Source organism: Pelophylax lessonae (assembly GCF_965119305.1).
Source record: "Pelophylax lessonae genome assembly, chromosome: 8".
Taxonomy (NCBI): Eukaryota; Metazoa; Chordata; class Amphibia; order Anura; family Ranidae; genus Pelophylax; species Pelophylax lessonae.
The window spans coordinates 22,691,214-22,716,776 of record NC_138775.1 but is presented as its reverse complement, the minus strand read 5'-3'; the positions used below and the strand labels follow the sequence as shown (position 1 = coordinate 22,716,776).

The window sequence follows — 25,563 nt, the reverse complement described above, 5'->3', positions numbered from 1 at the left end:
GGAAAAAAAGGACGTCAATTTCATTTGGGTACGGCGTCGCACGACCGCGCAATTGTCAGTTAAATTCGCACAGTGCCGAATCGCAAAAAGTGGCCCAGACGTAAGACAGCAAAATCCTCCGGTGGTAAAGTGGTTAAAGCCGAGTTGCTAAATCACTGCTGGGAAGTGAACAAGCATTCTTCTGTAAGAAACCATAGATAAGCTTGCAAACAAATATTAACATAAGCTTACATAACCAGAGATTTGTGCTCTTTAAAAGCAACAAAATATATATGTACATAACTTTTAATAATTTTTTTTTTATTGTCAGGTACATTCTGAATAGCACATGTTTACAGTCTCCTGGATCTGAGTGCAGTGGTTTTTTTTTCCGTCATCCTCAAGGAGCCCGCATTCAGATGAATAGAAAGAATCTTCGGTAATACACTTCAATACACTGTGGGTACGGTGAGTGCAGTTTTAGCGTCAAGGATTTTCTACAGAACTGTTTGATGAGTGGTCATCTACACTCATCAGGGAAACCTGTACATACTGCAAAGAACTAGGTAGGGGGGAAATGTCCCAAATAATAATACAAGAAAGGTGCATGGGTGCGGTAAACCCCAGCTGCGGCGCAGAGAACCATGCCGTTCTCTGGATGCCGTGTGGGTTCAAGACAATAAGCCTGTGGGAGTTAGCTTATGGTGATGCCAAAAAGGAGCCATAACATCTCCCCTTAAAAAAAAAAAAAGAAAACATAAAATATTGAACAAATTAATTTTAGCAGCTATATACAACCACTGTCAGCACGTAGTTCCATGTAATAAACACACAGGGGTGGGGAAAAAAACAAAACAAAAAAATCACGCTCTTCCCAAATGTCTGCTAATCAACGTCTTCCATGTTGCTGTAGGATGGCGCAGGCTCTGCTGAGTGCGGATAAAGATCGGATACAGCTTCTGCAGTCACTTCGGAGGTTTCCTCGGAGTTTATGTTGGGCCCATAAGTCATGGTGCTGACTCCCTAAAATAAGCAGAAAAAAAAGTTAATAAAATTAAAGAAAATTAAAAGCCAGTGGTGATCATCAATAACATCTACTGTGTGGATAATTGGACATTTCTTGTGCAGCCTGGTATTATATTGCTTTGTTAGGCAAACAGGACTTGGTAGTTTTTAGGCTAAAAGATTGCTGAACAGAAAGTCACAAGTGTGTTTGGAAAAACTGGATTTTTGACTTACCGTAAAATCCATTTCTCTTAAGTTCATTGACGGACGCAGTTCTCTGATTCATATCAGTAGGGTTATACTACCCCCTACAGGAGTAGGACACTAGGCCGAACAAAGTTCTGGCTACGCCTATGGGCAGTCCCAGAGGGTGCACCCTCTCTCTTCCTGCATAGGATGTCAGTTTTGTATCAAAGCAGTGTCAGAAAGTAACACCAACCCAACTCAAAAATAGAGAGGCGGGTACTGCGTCCGTCAATGAACTTAAGAGAAAAGGATTTTACAGTAAGTCAAAAATCCAGTTTTCTCTATCGCTCATTGACGGACGCAGTTCTCTCTAATTCAGATCAGTAGGGACGTCACACCAGTGGTGTATTTTGGTTTTGTGCTGCCCTAGGCAAGACTAAAACTGGGCGCCCCCTCCTATCTAAATTTGCCCCACTCCTTCCTTTTTAACGGATGTGACTCCCTCCAAAACGTATGGACCACAAGTCCCAGCATGAACCCCTGAGATCTCACGAGAGGGGGGGGGGGGGGGGTGAGAGAGAAAGGGGGGTGAGAGAGAAAGGGGGGTGGGTGAGGGAGAGTGGGATGAGGGAGAGAGAGGGGGATGAGAGAGAGAGAGAGAGAGAGAGAGAGAGAGAGAGAGAGAGAGGGAGAGGGAGAGAGAGGGAGAGGGTATGAGAGAGAAAGAGAGAGGGGGATGAGAGAGAGAGAGAGAGAGAGAGAGAGAGAGGGGATGAGAGAGAGAGAGAGAGAGAGAGAGAGAGAGAGAAAGAGGGGGGATGAGAGAGAGAGAGGGGGAATGAGAGGATATGAGAGAGAGAGAGAGAGAGAGAGAAAGAGGGGGGAATGAGAGAGCGAGAGGGGAGGGGGAATGAGAGAGCGAGAGGGGGGGGGTGAGAGAGGCGGCTCTAGCATCCAGTGGCCAATAGAGTCTCAGGTGGAGGGGGGGGGGGGCAGCTGTTTTTGCTGCCCTCCTGCAAAGTGCTGCCCTAGGCCTGGGCCTTGTTGGCCTAGGCCAAAATACAGCACTGCGTCCCAAAGCAGTGCCATAAAATGAGTGGTGGGAACAGCATGGGGTTCAGTTTGTCGCCCAGCCCAGCATAATTGCTTGAAGATCCCACAGGAAAAACATTCCGGAGAAAGAAAAAAAAAAAGACTAGCTAAAAAAAAAAAAAAAATCTACATAAAAAAATTACTTCCATGCAAGGACCAAAGATCCCTGCAAGGAACTAGGTCCTTACTCCTGACTAGGCAGATTAAAACTGACATCCTATGCAGGAAGAAAGGGTGTACCCTCCGGGACTGCCCATAGGCGTAGCCAGAACTTTTTTCTGCCTAGTGTCCTACTCTTGTAGGGGGCAGTATAATCCTACAGATATGAATCAGAGAGAACTGCGTCCGTCAATGAACGATCGAGAAAGATCAGTTCCCTTTCTCATTTTATATTTGTTATATCAATTAAATTTGCATATTACAGCCATACAACTTTGTGTCTAGGCATGATGACATACATCTTGTTTCCATTGGCATTTCTTTTACATGTTGTTACTTTGTTTTATGTCACATCAGGAACGATCCACACGTTTTCCAATATTTCCCTCCTGCAACAAACTGCCCCGCTCAACACTCTCAGAACACGTACACTAGTGGTTGTCAACTTATGAGCTAAAGGGGTCCTCAATCATGGTCCCTGACATCACCAAAGGGCTGCAGACAATGTTCAATAAATGTAATGCTGTCAGAAACTGCAGACCTAATAGAGGAGACGAGGGTCAGAGAGTGCGGACACGCTGTAGAAGACAATAGGAAAATGGGAACATGTTCGGTAGAGATCAATGCTATTACCCTAATCAATGTTCCCAACTTCAGACTGCTGAGGTATTAGGGCCGGACATCATATAACAAAGGGCTGCATGCGGCCCTTAGGCCGCAGGATCATTTTGTATCTTTAGTACGTCAAAAGCAGTAGGAACAAAATATCAAGCTGCAATCATGAGCTTCCAAAACTTTGAGAGCAAGTGGACAGACACGTTCCAAAGGCTGTCTTCCGCCAATGCATTTTGCCCCCTAGTGGGCTTTAATCAAGTCCGTTGATGCATCAAGAGTAGTGTATCCATAAAGACATGCCACGTTTCGGGTATACAAAACCTTTTTCAAACGGGTCATAGACTTGTACAGTGCAGGAGCATTTTCTTGTGATATTTGAGATAACTTCGTGTCCCCCAGATTGGAAGGATCAGGTCACCCCGCTCCAACATGGAAGTTGGGTTTTAATGCAAGATGCGAATATTCTTTCCATCAAGGTATTAGGCTCCAATTGCACTAATTATGAATAAAATTAACAGAGAACTGCCTAACAAAAACGAACAATCTAGCAGTAGCTGCTTTGACCAATCAGCTAAGCAATTTGAGATCCCGTCAAAATCTGATCATTGACTGAAGAGTTCTAGTGCCAAGAACTACGTGTGTGTGTAATGCCTCGTACACATGCATCGATAGCTGGCCGCGAATTTTCGGCCAACGTCCGATCGGCTGATTGTCGGCTTGTTAGTATGATGCTTTCGACAACCGACTCCGACTTTTCGGCCGAAAAAAATCTGGTGTGCAGGCTATAAAATTTTTGTTGGCCGTCAACATAACGGCCGATTTTCGTGCAGTCAGTACAGATTTCGGCAGACAAAAATCTGATGAGCAAGACTGGGCATGCTCAGAGAAGAAAAAACACACAGAAAGTAAACCAGCACGTGACATCCCTTCTGAAGTTGGTTTTTGTTGGCCAAGAAAATAAGTGTGCAGTCTAGAGCACATTTCAAGCAACACAACAACACTGGACAAAAGACGGCCGATCGGTCGGCCGATAATCGTTGCGTGTGTACGAGGCATAAGGCATAGTGTCAACTTTTCTCCCTCACTACTTTACTTTCCCTTTAATATTTGCAGTTCATGTAAAGCAGTCAAAAACCTGGGCAATTTACCTGAGTATAAAGAGAAGATCCATGAAGAAGAGGCTAAATTTGAAGAAAATTATAAAGGCCAAACGACTGGTAGATCCACACTAAAAGACAGCTGAAGTCACATGCACATCTTGGCTCTTTCTGTAAAAGTTGAGAGTGCTTCCATTTCCTGCCTCCCTATTAGCACTTTTATGGGTTGGGAAGACTTACTGACCAATAGGAGCCTAGGGAGGTGGGACCAGGGCTTGGCCAAACTCAACTTTTACAATAACGTATGGATTTCTATATTGCTGCGGCTGCCTTTATTTCTGGACCAGCTGATATTCTGACATGCAGGTTTTGACTGAAGGTGACCTTTGCCTTTTTCATCAAATGCACAAGCTCGTTTGAATTGCCTATTTGTGTGATGGGGGTTAGATTATGTTTTATACTACATCTGTATCTATTCCACCAGGTGTTAAACACAATCCCAGAAAAAAGGAAACTGCTATTGCAAATTTCTTTTGTAAAAGATACAAATTCCAGGGCCATCATCACTGGCTTGTGAACCACTAAAATTAGAGCAAACCATCATTTCAACTCTTGTTCTTTGTGTTTGCTACAGGTGAGTGACTTACTGGGTACAACATGACCACGCCAGAGTCTTTACCTTTCAAATCATATTTATATCTTAAAATTCCCTTTAAATCTTGTTTTTTTCTTTTTAGAAATGCTTCCCATAAATTGCTCATTTCCTAAACAGACAGGAATAATTTATGCAGCCTCATCAGTGGCCTCTCTCTACCTCTCACAGAGCATTAGATGTGTATGGCCAGCATCCCATTAGAAGTACTGTGGTTTGTATTTTGAGATGTAAAAAATGCAGTCCGTACAAAAGCATAAGTCGGTTGAAAGAGCCAACACTTCTGTAGCTCCATCTTATGAGCCAACATATGTTCTGTGTGTGAGCATGCCTAGTGTAATACGCTGTTTTGTAGTTTTTTTTTTATCACTTGTTACCTAGCTGCTGTTCTGCTTAAAGCGGAGTTCCGGCCTCAAAAATCGAAAAAAAAAAAATGATTTTGAGTCATCCGCTTGCTGAGTGCAACCTGAAAAAGAAATGGATACGACCGGTTTTTGGACATTTACCTTATTATAGAAGAAAATATACTCACCTTCCTTCCACTTCCTCACTCGGCGGCCGCCGCCCGCACCGTCTCTTCCGCTTTGCGATGACTCCTGGGAGCTGAACGTCATCACTCCCAGAAGTCAATGCGCCTGCACCGGCCCCACTCATCACTTCCGGTGCAGGCACGGCATTCCCTGCTTAACAGCTTCTGGGCATGCCAAGAAGCTGTGCAGGGATGCCGCGCCTGCACCGGAAGTGACGAGCAGGGCCGGTGCAGTGCATTGTGGGACTCAAACATGACGGAAGAGGACACGAAGAGGGACGCTGCGGCTTCAGCTGCCCACACCTGAGATGGCAGCGCTGGAGAACTTTTCAAGGTAAGTATTTCTTCTTAAAAGGTAAGTGCGACCCAGGACAGTTCAGAGGCTATCCATTATAGAATGTACTAGCCCTGACTGTCCCGGGGGTATTTTTAGCTAAAATTGACCCCCGAGGCAGGAACTCCGCTTTAAGACTCTCTTAATACTGACAATATTAGCATTTAATGCAATCCACAACTCTACCCCAACCTACATCATCATCTCAAAAACCAACCAAACTGTCCTCTTTGCTCCTTCCAAGACTTCCTGACTCTCTAGCTCCCTCGTCACTTCCTCACATGCTCACTTCCAGGACTTCCAGAGCCTCCCAAATATTTAGGAACACTCTACCCCAGTCTCTCCGGCTATATCCTTCCTTGCCTGTATACCTTTAGGTGATCCCTGAAATATCTCTTTAGATAAGCCCATCTCCCCTCTACCGAGCAGCTGAACATTTACTTTCTCCATCAATCCATCCTCACATAGTTATTACCTCCTGTATCACTTGCCCTTCCTTTCCAGATTCTAATCCTTCTTTTCATGATTTGTATTGTAACACCCTTTATTTGGTATAGGGCGGCACAAACTGTTGGAGATTATATATATATATATTATATATACATATATACAGTGGGTACGGAAAGTATTCAGACCCCCTTAAATTTTTCACTCTTTGTTATATTGCAGCCATTTGCTAAAATCATTTAAGTTCATTCTTCTTCCTCATGAATGTACACATAGCACCCCATACTGACAGAAAAACACAGAATTGTTGACATTGTTGCAGATTTATTAAAAAAGAAAAACTGAAATATCACATGGTCCTAAGTATTCAGACCCTTTGCTCAGTATTTAGTAGAAGCCCCCTTTTGATCTAATACAGCCAGGAGTCTTTTTGGGAAAGATGCAACAAGTCTTTCACACCTGGATTTGGGGATCCTCTGCCATTCCTCCTTGCAGATCCTCTCCAGTTCTGTCAGGTTGGATGGTAAACGTTGGTGGACAGCCATTTTTAGGTCTCTCCAGAGATGCTCAATTGGGTTTAAGTCAGGGCTCTGGCTGGGCCATTCAAGAACAGTCACGGAGTTGTTGTGAAGCCACTCCTTCGTTATTTTAGCTGTGTGCTTAGGGTCATTGTCTTGTTGGAAGGTAAACCTTCGGCCCGGTCTGAGGTCCAGAGCACTCTGGAGAAGGTTTTTGTCCAGGATATCCCTGTACTTGGCCGCATTCATCTTTCCCTCGATTGCAACCAGTCGTCCTGTCCCTGCAGCTGAAAAACACCCCCACAGCATGATGCTGCCACCACCATGCTTCACTGTTGGGACTGTATTGGACAGGTGATGAGCAGTGCCTGGTTTTCTCCACACATACAGCTTAGAATTAAGGCCAAAAAGTTCTATTTTGGTCTCATCAGACCAGAGAATCTTATTTCTCACCATCTTGGAGTCCTTCGGGTGTTTTTTAGCAAACTCCATGCGGGCTTTCATGTGTCTTACACTGAGGAGAGGCTTCCGTCGGGCCACTCTGCCATAAAGCCCCGACTGGTGGAGGGCTGCAGTGATGGTTGACTTTCTACAACTTTCTCCCATCTCCTGACTGCATCTCTGGAGCTCAGCCACAGTGATCTTTGGGTTCTTCTTTACCTCTCTCACCAAGGCTCTTCTCCCCCGATAGCTCAGTTTGGCCGGACGGCCAGCTCTAGGAAGGGTTCTGGTCGTCCCAAACGTCTTCCATTTGAGGATTATGGAGGCCACTGTGCTCTTAGGAACCTTAAGTGCAGCAGAAATCTTTTTGTAACCTTGGCCAGATCTGTGCCTTGCCACAATTCTGTCTCTGAGCTCTTCAGGCAGTTCTTTTGACCTCATGATTCTCATTTGCTCTGACATGCATTGTGATCTGGAAGGTCTTATATAGACAGGTGTGTGGCTTTCCTAATCAAGTCCAATCAGTATAATCAAACACAGCTGGACTCAAATGAAGGTGTAGAACCATCTCAAGGATGATCAGAAGAAATGGAAAGCACCTGAGTTAAATATATGAGTGTCACAGCAAAGGGTCTGAATACTTAGGACCATGTGATATTTCAGTTTTTCTTTTTTAATAAATCTGCAACAATGTCAACAATTCTGTGTTTTTCTGTCAGTATGGGGTGCTATGTGTACATTCATGAGGAAGAAGAATGAACTTAAATGATTTTAGCAAATGGCTGCAATATAACAAAGAGTGAAAAATTTAAGGGGGTCTGAATACTTTCTGTACCCACTGTATATATAGATAGATAGATCTACACACACACACACACACTATATATATATATATATATATATATATATATATATTACAAAAAGACAACGAAAGGACACTTCTAAAATAGACTGCTACAAAAATTACCAATTATAACAACCTTAATTACCAACAGCAATGTAAAACAGCCACCTTTCTTTAGTAATGCACCAAAATATTTAAAATTACCATGGTACGTTAAAGGCCAGAAAAACAGAGTACCAGCATGTTCCATAGGGAAGCTTTCAAACCATCAAGAAGGTTAGTATACAATTGAAAAAAAATAAAAATTCAATCAAGTTATTATACAGTGGGGAAAATGATTTGATCCTCTGCAGATTTTGTAAGTTTGTCCACTTACAAAGAAATGAAGGGTCTAAAGTTTTTATCATAGGTGTATTTCAAATGATAGAGACAGAATACCAATCAAAAATCCAGAAAAAAACACGATACAAATGTTATAAATGGAGTTGCAATCGAGTAAAATAAGTATTTGATCCCCTACCAACCAACAATAATTCTGGCTCCCACAGACTGGCCTACAGTAAGTGCTCATGTGGTACACAGATTAGTCCTGTCAATTTAAGGTGCTCCTAACGACAACTCGTTATGTGTATGAAAGATGCCTGTCCACAGAATCTCTTTCTTCTATTCACACCTCACCATCATGGGCAAGACCAAAGAGCTGTCAAAGGACATCAGGGACAAGATTTTAGACCTGCACAAGGCTGGAATGGGCTACAAGACCATCAGCAAGAAGCTTGGTGAGAAGGAGACAACTGTTGGAGCGATTATTCGCAAGTGGAAGAAATACAAAATAACAATTAAATCGCCCTCGGTCTGGAGCTCCATGCAAGATTTCGCCTCATGGGGTAAAGATGATCATAGTAAACATGAGGAATCAGCCCAGAACTACACAGGAGGAGCTTGTGAATGATCTCAAGGCAGTTGGGACCACAGTCACCAAACTATTGGTAAGACAATACGCAGCCAGGGCTTGAAATCCTGCAGAGCTCGCAAGGTTCCCCTCCTCAGGAAGGCACATGTACAGGCCCGTCTGAAGTTTGCCAATGAACAGCTAAATGATTCAGAGAAGGGTTGGGATAAGGTACTATGGTCAGATGAGATCAAAACTTAGCTCTTTGGCATTAACTCAACTCCCTGTGTTTGGAGGAAGAAAAATGCTGACTATGACCCTAAGAACACCATCCCTAGAGTCAAGCATGGAGGTGGAAACATTAGGCTTTGGGGCTGTTTCTCTGCCAAAGGTAAAGGCCGACTTTGCCGCATTGAGGGGCCATGTATTGTAAAATCTTGGATGAGAACCTTTTTTCCTCAGCCGGGAACACTGCAGATGGGCCGCGGATGGGTCTTCCAGCATGACAATGACCCAAAACTTACCGCCAAGGCAACAAAGGAGTGGCCTAGATTCTCCAGACCTTAATATTATCGAAAATTTATGGAGAGAGTTAAAACAGAGTTGCCAAGCAACAGACAAGAAACCTTAAGGATGTAGAGAAGATCTAAAGAAAAGTAGACCAAAATCCCTTCTGAGATGTGTGCAAGCCTGGTAACCAACTACAAGAAACATCTTACCTCTGTGCTTGCCAACAAGGGTTTCTACACCAAGTAGGAAGTCATGTTTTGCTTGGGGATCAAATACATATTTTATTCACTGAACTACAACTCGATTTAAAATACAACCGTTATAAAAAAATTATTAATTTCTTTGTAAGTGGGCAAATTTACAAAATCTGCAGGGGATTAAATAATTATTTTTCCCCACTGTATATAGGGCAGGTTTCTCAACCAGGGTTCCGTGGAACTCTATGGTTCCTCCTGAGGTTGCTAGCGGTTCCTTGAGCAATGGACAATTTCTGCCTCACATAAGTTTCCAATGACACCCTTGTTACTTTAGCTATCTGTAAGGGGGTACTTCTTCCCAATGACAAGAGTAAGGAGCATTCTTCCCACTGTCACAATGTGTAATGAGTTGTAGATTTTTAATTTTTAGCAGAGGTTCCCCGAGCCCAGACATTTATTTCAAGGGTTGCTCGGTGTTGAAAAGGTTGAGAAAGGCTGATATAGAGTATATCTGATTGAAAGGTTTTTGAAAATTTTGGATTATTTTTATCATTTGTCATACCTATCTGCAGTAGTCTATTTTTAGTCATGTCATTTCATTGGTTTTTGTATTTGTTACAGCAGATTATGGAAAGTAGGGAGGATTAATAGGAATTTTTCTTTTGTAGGTAAAAAAAAAAATTTTTGGAGGCAAAACCAAGGAGGCATGTGTTTTCAGTGCTTAATTTCCAGCCCCTATATATTTTTTTTTTCTTCAGAAAACAAATGGTACTCCAAAATTTACATCTGTAGGATTATTAGTTGCCCAGAAAAAATAAATAAATACATTTTTACAGGCAGAATTCATCACCAGAAAAAATATATTCTTTGGACCTCTGGTAACGTTAGTACTTTATCATGCCTGCCGACAAGAGTCCCTCAATCACAGGCTCACCAAGCGAGGTACACAGATAGGGTGTGATAGACTGCCAGGGCACCAAGTGTAGGGACAACCAGGGTTGCCCCTGCCCCTAATTGACAGAAAGCACCTCGACAGTAAAGGTGGAAAGAGCCTTTTAAAATAGAACCATAGGGAAAACTTTTTTTCCCCCATCAGGGATAAAGCAGAGGGGGTTAGAATTTTTTTTTTTGCCATCATTATGGAGATTGCTTTACTTCATGTCCCATAGCCAAACAGGAAGTGAGATGAAATCCCTGCAAATTAAGGGAATTCCTTTGGGACCCCCCAGGTCACCAAAACTAGGGTCCACACTAAGATTTTCCCTCTATTACTTTCTGGGGACAACCCAAAAATAGGATACAGTAAAATTCATTTCTCTGATGTTCATTGATGGACACAGCTCCTGATCTTCATAACCATTGGGTTACCCTGACTCCTACAGGAGTAGGACACTAGGCAGAAAAAGAATTTGGCTACACCTATGGGCAGTCCCAGGAGGTATACCCCCTCTATGCTATAGGCACTCAGTTTAGTTACAAGCAGTGTCAAAAGAATTACAACTCCACAGAGGGGTGGGTGCTGTGTCCGTCAATGAACATCAGAGAAATGGATTTTACAGTAAGTCAAAAATCCCATTTTCTTTTTAGTTCATTGACGGACACAGCTACTGATCTTCATAACCATTGGGACGTCCCAAAGCAGTGTTAAACATGTGGGGTGGGAACAGCAAAAAATTAATTCCCAAGGCTAAACAGTAGCCAACCAGGCAACAGGAGGTCAACCAAAACAACTGGAGCCCACCTGAAACAAACCATACACCCTTCAAAGAGGATCAGGGCCTCTAAACAGCAGCCTGCAAAAACCTTGTGGCCAAAAGAAGCATCCGCAGATGCCAACACATCCACTTTATAAAACTTTGTGAAAGTGTGCACCAACGACCAGGTGGCCGCCTTGCAAACCTGCGGCACTGACGCCTGATGACAGAAGGCCCAGGAGGAACTAAGCGCCCGAGTAGTGCGTGCCTTGACAGGGAAAGGAGGAACCTGACCCCTGATGGAATAGGCCTGAATCACCGTCTGTCTGATCCATCTGGAAATGGTCGCAGAGGAATCGGACAACCCTTTCCGAGGCCCATCCGTGAGCACAAATGGTGAGTGACTTCCTAAAAGACTCTGTAGCTGCCAAGTTCACCCTAATTGCCCAGACCACATCCAAGGCTTGCAATTTCCTTTCGATGTTTAGGCCTTTCAGTGTACTTGTACCTCCCCAAACAGTTCTGTAAGCGGTCTGAGGACAGGCACAAGTAGGAAGGAAAGAACCTTGCCGGGGGACAAGAGCGAAACTCGATCTTGCAGCCAGACCGAAGGACTTTGTTGACCAACTTGTCGTGTACCAAGGAAGTACACGGGTCCGTGAACCAGCGAAGACACCCCCCTCCCCCGATACAGGCGAGGACGCACCTTCATGCTGAAGGAACCTTGTCTGTGGGTCTGGAGAAGCGCGCTCTCGGCTTGCCAGGACAGGTTCGTTGGGATCCTTCAGAGGAGGCCCTGAAAGGCTACAAGCCCTTGTCAGTTGACCCTGAGGGATAAAAAAACAAACAAAAAAAAAAAAAAAACGTATGAGCCAAGAAGGAGGGCCCACGTCTACGAAGAGGTTTCTTGCCCTTAGTAGTCTGCGGAAGAAAGGTACTCTTCCCCGTGAGACCTTTAATGATCTCAAGGGTAGCTTCAAACAGGCGATCTCCTTGAAAGGGAAGATCAGTAAAGGCCTTTTTAGAAGTCTGGTCCGCAGACCAGCATTTGAGCCACAAGACACGCTGAAGGACCACTGCCGAAACAGGGAGCCGAGCCAATAGCATTCCAAAGTAGCATCACAAACGGCAGCCCCTGGACCGCCAGCTCAGCAAAGGGCAGGGGGAGATGTTCTCCCTCCAGGACACGGCGTAAAAGTTAAGCCCACTCAGTCAGAGTTTGCGTCACCAGGGCAATGATGAAAACCGGCCTCAGTGCCAAACCAGTTAGAGTTTACATATTGCGGCCACAGCCTCCGCCTTCCTGTCAACCGAATCCTTAAAGGCCAGGAACTTTTCAACCGGAATCCTGGTTGCCTTATTCAATCTGGAAACCGGAGGGTCCACCAGTGAAACACTCCACTTCTTAATAAGGGACTCCTTATAGGGGTAACGCCTGGAAAATCGCTTAGGGACCTAAGGGGATGCTTTGGTCATCTCCACTCTTTAGCGACTCTTGTCAAAATAGGCAGGGAAAGGAAACCCCTTTGCTGCTCTGGATGGCTTGTGAGTGCCAAAGGGAACCTGCGCCTCCATCGCAGCTGCGTCCTCCATCTTCAAGGTCTCACGCACAGATACAATCAGTGCTTTTTGTGCGTGGTTGCAGATGTGGAGGAATTATCCTCATTATCAGAGGATTCTGGGCGCATTGTTGCCCTCGGCGTGGTTTACCCAGTGGGGTGACCCACGCCCACGGCGGCCGAATCAGATTCAGATTCTGATGAGACAGATGAGGCGGGGGGCACTTTTTGCTAGCCCATCGCCCGCAAGCCACCCTTACCCGGGACACAAAGGACTCCAGGCCTGCTGTCAGTGCAAGGATGAATTGTTGGGACCCAGAGGGCCCCACAGCCTCAGAGAGGGGATCAGGTGGGGAGATGTGCTCCAAAGACTCCATTGAGTCACCAGGGGGACCCCACAAAAAGTGAAAACACTGCAAAGGGAAAACCCCTACCGCGCTGGCAGCACCACCCGGTTGCCAGGCACAAGCAGCAAGCAATCCTCAGCAGAGAAGGAGAGAACCCCACCAGACTCACCACCTAGCAGAAACAGGCACCTGCAGCCACCAGGAAAATCTGTCCTCCAAGTGCAGCGATCAGGAAGTGAAAAGATCCAGGAGTCAGCACCAGGGGATGAGGAGGGGCTCCCACCACTGAAATCGCCGCCCACAGGGTTCCACTCTCATGGCCGCTGCCATTTTCAATGGCAAACCACTGCAAAATGGCCGCCGACTACACAAACATGGCCACCGTGCAAAGGAGGAAAAAAAAAAAAAAAACAGGCTACAGCAAAATGGCGGCCTCCAGGCAGGACAGGTGGCTAATGGCAGGAGCTCTCACCAGGTACAACCGCCCCCCCGCTCAGCCAATCGTCCAGTCGCCAGAGGCGCACCCCCCCTCCCCCGGGCCCCCATCACCAGCATAGCGCCCTGCCCCCATCCCAGGACAAGATCACCCACGGCATATGTGGAGGGGGGGTAGGATGGGGGACAGATGAAAGGGGGGTGCCTGATGGGAAGGAGGGGAACCGGGGGGTCCAACCATCCCAAGGAGGAGCCCAAGTCCACCCCAAAACCCTCCAGGGGGATGGGGGGGGGGGGAAGGTGCGCACCATATCAGGAACCATGTGGGCACCGCTCCAGACAGAACCCCTCACCATTGAAACGGGGGCTGTCGGCCAGGAGGAATGCTGCAACTTGGGCCAAGATCCGGTCGTATGCGACCTTGCAAAGCATTTAACTCGCAGGCCAGCCCCCGTCCAATGGGGCTATGTTGCGGACGACCCAGCTCAGAGCTGAGGTCTGCACGCGCTCACTTGCCAGACTGGGGTGACCAATGGATCTAGATTATCCAGCCCATTGCCCAGTCCGACAGTTAATTGTAGATCTCACAGGAAAAAAAACAGGAGAAAAAACGTTCCATGTAAAAATAAAAAAATTGCCAGAACCAGAGATCGCAGCAAGGAACTAGGTCTTTACTCCTGACTAGGCAGAAAAAAACTGGATGCACTGTCACTTCCGTATTTTAGTCTACTGTATTAATTTGTGCTAACGCATTAGATGATTGTCTAAGTGATTGACTTAGAGTAATGGACCACCATTCATAGAGTACTTGCGCTGATATTTTTGACTTGTATATCTTTTATTTGTATGTGGTGAAGGTCTCTGGTGCTCCATTCCTTTCTTCATTTCTTATTCCTCTAGGGGATCCTACTCTTTCTTTCCCTTGGTGGCGCATAGATTCTTTTTTTGATTGCAGAAAAAAACTGAGTACCTATAGCAGAAAGAGTGAGTATACCTCCTGGGACTGTCCAGGGGCGTCGCCAGATTATTTTTCTGCCTAGTTTCCTACTCCTGTAGGGGACACTAACTCAATGGTTATGAAGATCAGGAGCTGTGTCGTCAATGAACGAAAGAGAAATTTGGGATTCTCTTTTAGGGTCCATGTACACGGGACGCTGGAAATGGCCGTTTAGGAGCAGTTGGGCGTTTTTTTCAGAAGCCCCTGAACCCATCTACATTTTATCTTATCTGTCCATGTACACCAGGTCGTTTACAGTCATTTGCAGGCAGTTGCGTTCAGGGACTTTTTTTAGAACGCAATTATTTGCGTTCGAACGTGTGTTTCCCGGCGTTTCAAACGCACAAACGCGTCCGAACGCGATGACCCGCGTTTGGCGTTCGCGTTTTTCCATTTTAAAAGGGGAATAATTTTTTTGACCTCTTGGAACGCTTCTAAACGCAAACGCCCGCAAACGCCGCTAAACGCAGGTACAAACGCGACCGAACGGACGTTTCAAACGTCCTAAAAATTCCAGCATTCAAAGGGACTTTTAACAACGTCCCGTGTACATGGAGCCTTACTTTCAATAATGGTAAACAGAACAAATAGAGAGGGTGAATCTCCTTAACAGGGGGCACAGACATCAATAAAAACCTGACAGGCGTTCTAATCCCTCAGTACTCTAAACTAAAAAAAATAAAAATAAAATAAAACATTTTCCCTTAGTTTAGTTGCGGTTAAAACTTTAAATATTTTTTGTGCTTGCTCTCCCTTGAAGCAATCTATTGGACAGGTCTGTCATGGGGAAGGAACTGGAATAAATATTTTTACAGGCAGAACTACTATTGGCTACTATACATGACTGAAGTCTCACTGCCACCCAATAGTTAGGAGGCAGGCAAGAGAATGGCCATCTTTGGATTGGATTTGAAAATCTTAGAATTTGGAATATGAAAATATCCCAAATTTGGGCCTTCCTGGACAGCAGGGAACATGCGCACACCAGGGGATTCCAGTGATCCATTTCCAGGGACCAGCTTACAACCTCAAAAAAATAATAAAAAAGCCACAGGTACAATGCATGATCTTGCAAGATTTATCCCATTGGTTCTAAAACAGGTGTACATGAAAATACTGCTCCAAAAACTTGAGAATTTTCAACAATTTTATTAAGTTTAGACATTCCACACAAAATAACGTTTAACATTACATAGCAGTTTTAATAGTTATTTCATAAAAAATATCTCCAAAATATAAATATCTGACATTTTATATTAAAGTTATGGGGAGGGTTTATGCCGACCTGAAACTGAGCTCTTTAAGAAGTACAAAAAAAATACACAAACCATTATTGCACAGTTCTTAATGCCTGCGGGGGATTAACAAGATTATTGCAAATGCCATTTGACAACAATGCTGGATCGTTACGCACTACATAAATCCGTTAACCTTCTAAGGTTCAGTTCAAGATTAACTTGAAAAGAACTCCGCATCACCTGGTTACAGGGGAGGCCGCTACTTTGTGCCTTTATGTAAAGTTAAAAGGAGTGTTGTGGGGTGGAGGGGGAATAGGGGTGGGGGCAACTAAGGCTAAATGTGTGTCATATTCCTAAACCCCTTGGAGCCGGCACCTCCTGGCTCTTTAAGGGGTTTAGGATGCCTGGAGGCGGTGCTTATGATCAAATGACCGCCGTGATTGGCAGTTACATGATCGGAAAGCTCCCTATCGGGCTGCCAGTAATGCCTCGTACACACGCAACGATTATCGGCCGACCGATCGGCCGTCTTTTGTCCAGTGTTGTTTTAAATGTGCTCTAGACTGCACACAAATTTTCTCGGCCAACAAAAACCAACTTCAGAAGTGATGTCATGTGCTGGTTTACTTTCCGTGTGTTTTTTCTTCTCTGAGCATGCCCAGTCTTGCTCATCAGATTTTTGTCTGCAGAAATCTGTACTGACTGACGGAAAATCGGCCGTTCTGTTGACGGCCAACAAAAATTTTATAGCATGCACACCAGATTTTATTCAGCCGAAAAGTTGCAGTCGGTTGTCGAAAGCATCATACTAACAAGCCGAAAATCGGCCGTTCGGACGATGGCCGAAAATTCACAGCCAACTATCGATGCGTGTGTACGAGGCTTAACTGTGCCGAGCTGTTTTTACACCAATGAACACAAACATGCGGCCGCTCAATGCCAAGGCCCATCCGCCAAGAGGCTGCATGATGGCATACTGTCAGCGCCTAGGGCTTAAAAAGATCCAGCAATAGGTCTCTGTGATAATCAGCATCTCTACTTTAGAAGGCTACAGTAGCACAGCTTTATCTTTCAGAGACAGTGGTTTGTCTTGATTTACTTGTACTCTCTCCCTTTCCAAAAAAAAAAAAGGGGTCAGCTCAGTACCTGGTTGAAAATCCCAAAAAAGGCTGTCCTATCTCCCCTCCCGACTTCATTCTGAACACGGTCTCCTCTGGGATGTAAGCAAGGAAATATCTGAACGGCTGCACTCTGAAAAAAGGACCATCTTTATGGATATAACAAAATAGCATAAAAACAGCAAATAAACCCTATTGACGAAATAGAAAGTCAACGTGTTTTCCCATTAAAGTTTAATTTTTTTATTTTGATAGCATAAAAATCCATGGGGTTCAGTTGCTGTTTTTATGCTATTGTGATATACCAATAAAGAGGATCCTTTTTTGGAGTGCAGCCAACCGGATAAATCCTTGCTTTCATTGATCAGTGTGACGCGCTGGGCTTTGTGGGATCTGTTTGAGTAGGCTGACCTTGAGCAGTGTGGTCTTGCTTAGTGCCCATTCACACTACGGCCAGACTGGTCAGCCTGACAAGTCGCGGTCAATGCAGTGCTACGGGAACCGTTCTAATAGGAGCGACTTAAGTCGCTCCGACTTAGAAAATAGTTCCTGTACTACTTTGGGGCGACTTGCATTGACATTCATTATATGAAGCCTGTGCAAGTCGCGCCGAAGTCGCTGTGCACGCGACTTCACAGGTCGCCCCCGAAGTCGTGCCGCGGTAGTGTGAACTGGCACTGTCTCAGATGTTGGCTGTGAGTAAAACCATAAATTAGCAAGACCTTTCGTAATTTTTCCTGTGAACCTGACAGCACCTTTGCTCTCGGTTTTACAGTGATCTCTTCAGCACTGTACTGTAGCAGGAGATAAGAGAGCCTTTCGAGGTTAGTCTGGCTGTGACCATGTGAGAGAATACAAGTAAATACCAGGACAAGCAGCGATATCACACAAGTACAGATGTGGTATTAGGCCTTTTTACACACTGCAGCTTGAAAAAGCTCAGCACAGCAATTTTTTTTTTTTACTGAATTTCATTGTGGCCCATTGTTTCCAATATGCCTGTGCACACAGGCACATAAACAAGCGCTGTGTAAAAAAAAAAAAAAATCCTGTGCTAATGGGCACGTGCAAATGTGTGCAAAAATGCGCATGAGCATAAATAAAACTTTTCCCTAGGAATGCATTGTGAGAACGCGCATATATGTGTGATTACACTCAAAACAAACGCCTGAAATTAAGTCTAAAAAAGCAGATGCCCAAAACATTGGTACTGTGTGCAAGAGGCCTTACAGTGCGGAGATTCAAATTATTACAAACACCCACCGTTTCCCCATCTACCTATATATATATATATATATATATATATATATATATATTATATATATAAATAAATAAAGCTCACCACAATTGTCAATGGCTGGACTTGTGCCACTAGCATGGTTTAGCATAAGCAGAGGGGGGGTTCATGGAGATAGTGATCGTCTTCAAAGCATACTACATGCTCCGCTTCTTACTAGTCCTTTTGGCGGCAATACTTTAAGCCACTGACCTGGAACTGTAGAACTCTGATCGAATGTTTGTGGGACATGTTACTGTCACACCTACCTACACTATATGGTCAAAAGTATTGGGACGCCTGCCTTTACACACACACATGAACTTTAATGGCATCCCAGTCGTAGTCCACAGGGTTCAATATTGAGTTGGCCCACCCTTTGCAGCTATAACAGCTTCAACTCTTATGGGAAGGCTGTCCACAAGGTTTAGGAGTGTGTCTATGGAAATGTTTGACCATTCTTCCAGAAATATATTTGTGAGGTCAGGCACTGAAGTTGGATAAGAAGGCCTGGCTCACAGTCTATTTTTTTTTTTAAACATTTTAGGCCAATTTGTTTTCTGCTACATATTTGTGGGAGGAAAAAAAAAATAAATGCAATAAGCGTATTTTGATTGTTTAGGCAAAAGCTATCGCGTCTACAAACTAGGGGAAAGATGTCATTTTTATTGTTTTTTCTTTTAAACTAGTAATGGCGGCGATCTGCGATTTTTAGCGGGACTGCGACATTGCGGCGCACAGATCAGACCCCTGACATTTTTTGAACTTTTGGGGGGGACCAGTGACATTACTACAGTAATTATTATTATTATACAGGATTTATATAGCGCCAACAGTTTGCGCAGCGCTTTACAATGTGAGGGAAGACAATACAGTTCCAATACAATTTAAAACAGGAGGAACTAGAGGGCAATGAGTGCTAAAAATATGCACTGCTACTGTAATACTGACACGGGCAGGGAAGGGGTTAACACAGTGATCAAGGGGTTAAATGTAAGCCTAGGGGAGTGATTCTAACTGTGTTGGGGTTTTGAAATGATCACAGAGACCTGTGATCCTATATTTAAGGATCACAGGAGCTCTGTGATCATTCCAGAAAGAAGAACAGCAGCTGACCGTCATCCTCTCTCAGCGAGGAGCGATCGCAGGTGCCTAGCGGCAAATTGGAGCCGCCGGCCTCATGCATCAGATTCCCCGCTTTGTGAAAAAAAATCACAATATGGATTATAATAATTGGTTTGCACAAAACATTTACAAACAATGGGATATATTTATGGAATTCATTTTTTACTGGTAATGGCGGCGATCAATGACTTATGCCTGGACTGTGATATTGCGCTGGCCAAATCTGACAATGACACTTTTTGGGGACCAGTGATACAAATACATTGATCAGTGCTAAAAAAAATTATGCGCTGTCACTGTACTGACACTGGCTAGGAAGGAGTTAACATCAGGGGAAATGAAAGGGTTAACTGTGTGCCTAGGCAGTGCTTGTGTACAGTGTGGGAGGTGCTTTTACTTGAAGGCATGGATCCATGTTCCTAAAGTAAGGGCAGTATTGGGACTTTGAATAAGACACAAGCCGGTTTGTTAGCAGACTGGTCGGTGAGTATGGTTTACTTGGGGCCGATTGTTCTCTTGCACCTCATTTAAAGTCCCAATCTTTTTTCCTTCATTTCCATCACAGGGATGGAGACGCAGAGTCTTACCTGGCTTGTGTCTCATTCAAAGTCCCAATACTGAACTTACTTTAGATACAATCAGGGATGGAGGGTGCGTGCTCCTCAACCGGTCTTTCTTAGGCCCCTTTCACACAAATGGACCGTTCAGATCCGCTTGTCCATTTTTTTGGCGGATCTGAATGGATTCCTCATGTATCTCTAAGGGGCATCAGATGTCAGCGGAGACATGTCCGCTGACATCCGATCCGTCAAATCTGAACGGATGGAAACCCTATTTTCCATCCGTCCAGCGGATCAGGTGGGATCGGATGAGAACAGACAGACGGTCCATTACCATCTGACTGCCCAATAGAGAACAGCGGGGACCTGACAGCTGTGTCTCCGCACACAGCGCGGAGACACAGCTGCCATCCGCCTGCTCAGCGGGGATTGGCGGATCGATCCCCCGCTGAGAAAAACGGAGTCCGTCTGACGAAGTCCCTGTGTGAAAGGGGCCTTAGTCTTAACCCTATGGCTAGATTATATTTACTTGTGATTTTGTAATATACATTGAAGACCAGTCATAGATGGGGGCAGGTTGGGGGAGACTTGGGCTACCTCCAGGCACACCTGTTCCCCCATTTATCCATTAGCTAGCATGTGCTTCCACTGTGGAGACACTCATAAATTAGTAGTGTTAGGACGGCAAGTAATACAGGGTGCCGTGAAGGGGCCTTGCAGCTTACACATGCGTTTGCAAATGTGTGTTAACTAAACCAGTTTTTAAGGTACATTGTTAGACAGTTTGATTCGGTTTGTTCGCAGACTGGTCGGTGAGTATGGTTTACTTAGGGCCTGTTGTTCTCACGCACCTCATTTAAAGTCCCAATCTTTTTTTCCTTAATTTGGATCCATGTTCCTGCTTTACAGACACACAGGATCCATGCCTTCCCCAATGACAGAACAGCGATATGCCTTGTTTACTGACACGTCACGCCCCCCCCCACAAACACACACAGTGCTGTGGTGGGCACCCATGTAGGATTCAATGCCCAAAGCAACAATACAGGCCATCGTCCTTGGGGTTCAGGTATGGCTCCCGTGGTTCCACCAAGGTTGTGCCAATCTGCATGCGCTGCTTCTACTGTGGTTTATTAAAGAAACCGAAGATAAAATCAGTTAAGCTATAAGAGTGATTCCTAATGAGGGAGAAGAGGTCCATCACCTCAGGACATAGGCAGCTGGCAAAGAGTCTTGCCTACTAGATCAACAGAAAAACAATAGATACAGAACACATACAGGTTCCAGTGACTGGTGTCTAGGCTCTCCGGCAGGTATTCAAGGCAAATGTAAACCCAAAATGCTACCTCTGAAAAAAGTACAGTTAAAAAATTGAGTGCCAAATATGCGAGCACATGAAAAATGTTACTTATAGCTTCCACTGAGCACAAATTAACTGCAGTCTATTCTTCTTCCAAATGTTCATCAGTGCATTTATTGGGGATGTTGCTGGATTACTGGATGGCAAATCCAAGTACTTAAAGAAAAGGAATGAGAGAAGATCAAAGCCTGGCTTATTTCGTAAACCGTTTAGAATATGGATGTATTTAAGTTAACCACTTCTGGACTGGAATGTTTCATCCCCTTAATGACCAGGCCATTTTATGCGACATGGCACTGGTACTTTGACTGACTATTGCGCGGTCCTGAGACGTTTTATCCAAATAAATGTCTTTTTTTCCCCCACAAATAGAGCTTTCTTTTGGTGGCATTTGATCACCTCTGCGGTTTTTATTTTTTGCGCTATGAACAAAAAAAGAGCGACAAAAAAAAAAAAAAAAAAAAAACCTGAATATTTTACTTTATGCTATAAAACACAGCCAATAAAAAAAAAAGTTTAATACATGGGATTCTTGCACTTACCGCAAAATCCATTTCTCTGAGTTCATCAACGGACACAGCGCTCCATAAATCATAACTACTGGGTTATATTGCCTCCTCCAGGTGTAGGACTAGGCAGAACAAAAAACACCTGGCTACGCCCATGGGCCATCCTCAGCTTGGTATAGAACCCCCTCTCTGCTCTAGGTAATCAGTTTAGTAGCAAGCAGTATTGGAAGTATCAGAACTCCATAGAGGGGTGGGTGCTGTGTTCGTCAAACTCAGAGAAATGGATTTTACAGTAAGGCTACATTCACACCTGAGCGTAGCGTTTTTTACCGCGATTTTACCGCGATTTACAGGCGTTTTTTGTGCAGGCGTTTTTAGATTGAATAGAGACCAATGGAAAACGCCTGTAATCTGCCCAAAAAGAAGCTCATGTACTTTTTTGAGCGTTGGGCGTTTTGCTTACAACGTCAAAACGCTCAGATGTGAACAGGGGCCATTGAAATTAATAGGATTTGTCTTGTTGGGCGTTTTGAGAGCTGATCCTAGAGCAGAAAAACTCCCCAGAAACGCCCCAAAACGCCTACATGTGAACGGAGCCTTAGTACAAAAAATGGATTTTTGTAAAATCTTACCGTAAAATCCTTTTCTCTTAGCTCATCGACAGACGTAGTCCTCGGTGATACACCACCTTCGGGTTATGTTACCTCCGCAGGAGCAGGACTAGACAGGAAATTAAAAAGCTCTGGCCACACCCTAGGGGCAGTCCCAGAGGGTATATCCTCTCTCTCTCTCTGCCTCAGCAAATCAGTTATGTGAAAAAGCAGTGCTTAGAGAATTTAACCCAACCCAACTCCAAAACAGAGGGGCGGGGACTACGTCTGTCGATGAGCTAAGAGAAAAGGATTTTACGGTAAGATTTTACAAAAATCCATTTTTCTCTAGCGCTCATCGACAGACGTAGTCCTCGGTGATACACCACCTTCGGGACGTCCCAGAGCAGTATCACAACTGAGGGGTGGGAAAATGAAAATCAAATCCCAATCTAGAAGGCCCAACCGGTGCCAACTAGAAGTTTACAATGCTCATCCTTAATGATGAGACTCAACAAAAAAAGGGAAAATAATTTTTTTTTTTTTTTTTTTTTCAAACAGAAAAAAACCCTCGAGGTAGACCACCGGTCTCCTCAAATTGCGGCCTGCAAAACCTTGCGGCCAAATGAGGCATCCGCCGATGCCGTCACATCAATCTTATAGAATTTTGTAAAGGTATGTACCGACGACCAGGTGGCCGCCTTACATACCTGGACCACTGACGCCTGATGGCGAAAGGCCCAGGAAGTACTGAGCGCTCGAGTGGAGTGCGCCCTAACAGGGAACGGAGGACTCTGACCCTTAATAGAATAAGCCTGTACCACCGTTTGTCTAATCCATTTGGCAATGGTCGCGGCAGATGCAGGCAAACCCTTTCTGGGGCCATCCGTGATCACAAAAAGTGAATCCGTCTTACGGAATGATTCCGTAGCTTTCAGGTATACCCTGATTGCCCGAACCACATCTAAGGAATGCAACGCATGTTCCCGATGATGCTTGGGCTGAGGACACAAGGAAGGTAGTACAATATCTTCATTCAGATGAAAATCTGAAACCACCTTGGGAAGAAAAGATGGCTTAGGATGAAGTACTACCTTATCCCTATGAATCACTAGGTATGGTGACTGGCATGATAATGCAGCCAGTTCTGACACCCTGCGAGCAGAAGTAATAGCCACCAAGAAGGCCACCTTCTGGGATAAAGTAAGCAAGGGAATCTCCCTGATGTTTTCAAAGGGAGGTTTCTGTAGAACCGACAAAACCAAATTAAGATCCCAGGGCGGTAAGGGCGCGCGGACTGGAGGAGCCAGGTGCCGCACCCCCTGGATGAAATTCCGCACCAAGGATTTGGTAGCTAAAGGCTTCTGAAAGAAGATTGCTAATGCTGAAACTTGACCCTTGATGGTGCTCAAGGCTAGCTTCTGCTCAACCCCTTATCCTTTAAGAAAAAAATTCTTGCCAGGACCTAAGATCCCAGCAAGGTATCTAGGTCCTTACTCCTAACTAGACAGAAAATAACTGATTTGCTGAGGCAGAGAGACAGAGGATATACCCTCTGGGACTGCCCCTAGGGTGTGGCCAGAGCTTTTTAATTTCCTGTCTAGTCCTGCTCCTGCGGAGGTAACATAACCCGAAGGTGGTGTATCACCGAGGACTACGTCTGTCGATGAGCGCTAGAGAAAATCTCATTTTCTCTTCCGTTCGACGGACACAGCGCTCCATAAATCATAACTACTGGGACGTCCAAAAGCAGTGGCAAAAGGAAAATGAGGTGGTGAAAATAACCCAAGGCTAAACATAAGAGCCCTTAATTAGGACACAGGAGCCCAGTCTGAAAAATAACAGTTTAAAGAAAAACCCCCCTCTAAATCTACCTTATAGAATTGTGTTAAGGTATGCACCGACGACCAAGTGGCCATCTTGCAAACTTGTCATATTGAAGCCTTATGACGGAAGGCCCAAGAAGCACTCAGCGCCCGAGTAGAATGCGCCGTGAGAGGGAAAGGTGGAACCTGACCTTTAATGAAATAGACCCGAGTCACCGTCTGTCTGATCCATCTAGAGATGGTAGCCAAAGAAGTGGCCAGCCCTTTTCTTGGTCCGTGCGTAACAAAAAGTGAGTCTGACCTCCGAAAGGACTCCGTAGCTGCCAGATACACCCAAATCGCACAAACCACATTCAAGGTATGCAAAGCAAATTCCTTGGGATGAGCTGGCTTGAGACACACGGAAAGTAGCACACTATCTTCATTCAAATGGAAGTCAGAGACAACTTTGGGCAGGAATGAAGAACCACTTTATCCTTATGGACCACTAAATAGGGACTGCGAAAGGATAATGCCGCCAATTCCGATACCCTGCGGGCCGAGGTAATAGACACCAAGAATGTCACCTTCTGGGATAACGTAGGCAAGAGACTCTTCCAAATATTCTCAAATGGAGGTTTTTGGAGCAACGAAAGTACTAAATTTAAATCCCATGGCGGCAAAAGAGACCGTACAGGTGGAGCCACATGTCGAACCCACTGAATTAAAGTATGAAAAAGAGTGCATGGCTAGGGTTCGCTGACAGAAGTATTGCCAGGGCAGACACCTGACCCTTGATGGTACTCAAGGCCAACTTCTGATCAACGCCTTTTTGAGGAAAGGTCAAGACCCAAGCCACAGAAAAGGATCAAGGATGAGCGCCAATCGCCTCACACCAAGAAATGTACACTTTCCACGTACGATGGTATATCTTGCTGGAAGATGACTTCCTCGCCTTCACCATAATAGGAATCACTGATCCAGACAGACCTCTATCCCTCAGTACCTGGCTTTCAATAGCTAAGCCATTAAAACCAGCGCTTGTAAAGCAGGATGGTAGATCAACCCTTAGGACAACTGGTCTTCTCTGAGAGGAAGCCCCCAAGATAAATTTATGGCCACCAGACTGATTGGAAGATCTTCATCCTGGATTCCTCACAGGAATTGCAGAAGAAGCCTGAGCCGAGGATGATACTGGCCTTACTGTGGCTCTTGGACGCCTGCCAGAGGAACCCTTGCTAAAAAGGAGCTGCATGTAGGACTGTGCAAACAGAACTGTCTTGAAGGTGGATACCACCAGACTCAGAACCTGTATGCAAACTGTGTGACAGCAGCTGGTGAATCACAGCTTGTGGTTCCTGAAGTTTGATCAGAGGAAGGACCACCCTGGTCAGAGTTAGAATCAGACCCAAGTAAATCAATTCCCTTAATGATGTCATCCAGGGTAGCCCCA

The 25,563-nt window shown here is 44.8% G+C and overlaps 1 protein-coding gene across 2 annotated transcripts in view; it reads right to left on the bottom strand.

Moving 5' to 3' along the window:
- Positions 1-269: 269 nt before the first annotated feature.
- USP19 (ubiquitin specific peptidase 19) overlaps positions 270-25,563 on the bottom strand; it is a 150,952-nt gene continuing 125,658 nt past the window's right edge. For both annotated transcript variants that reach the window (XM_082265345.1, XM_082265346.1), the window contains exon 26: positions 270-1,002. In XM_082265345.1, coding sequence (XP_082121471.1) covers positions 865-1,002 — 138 coding nt within the window. In that variant the 3' untranslated portion in view covers positions 270-864. The remainder of the gene's footprint in view (positions 1,003-25,563) is intronic.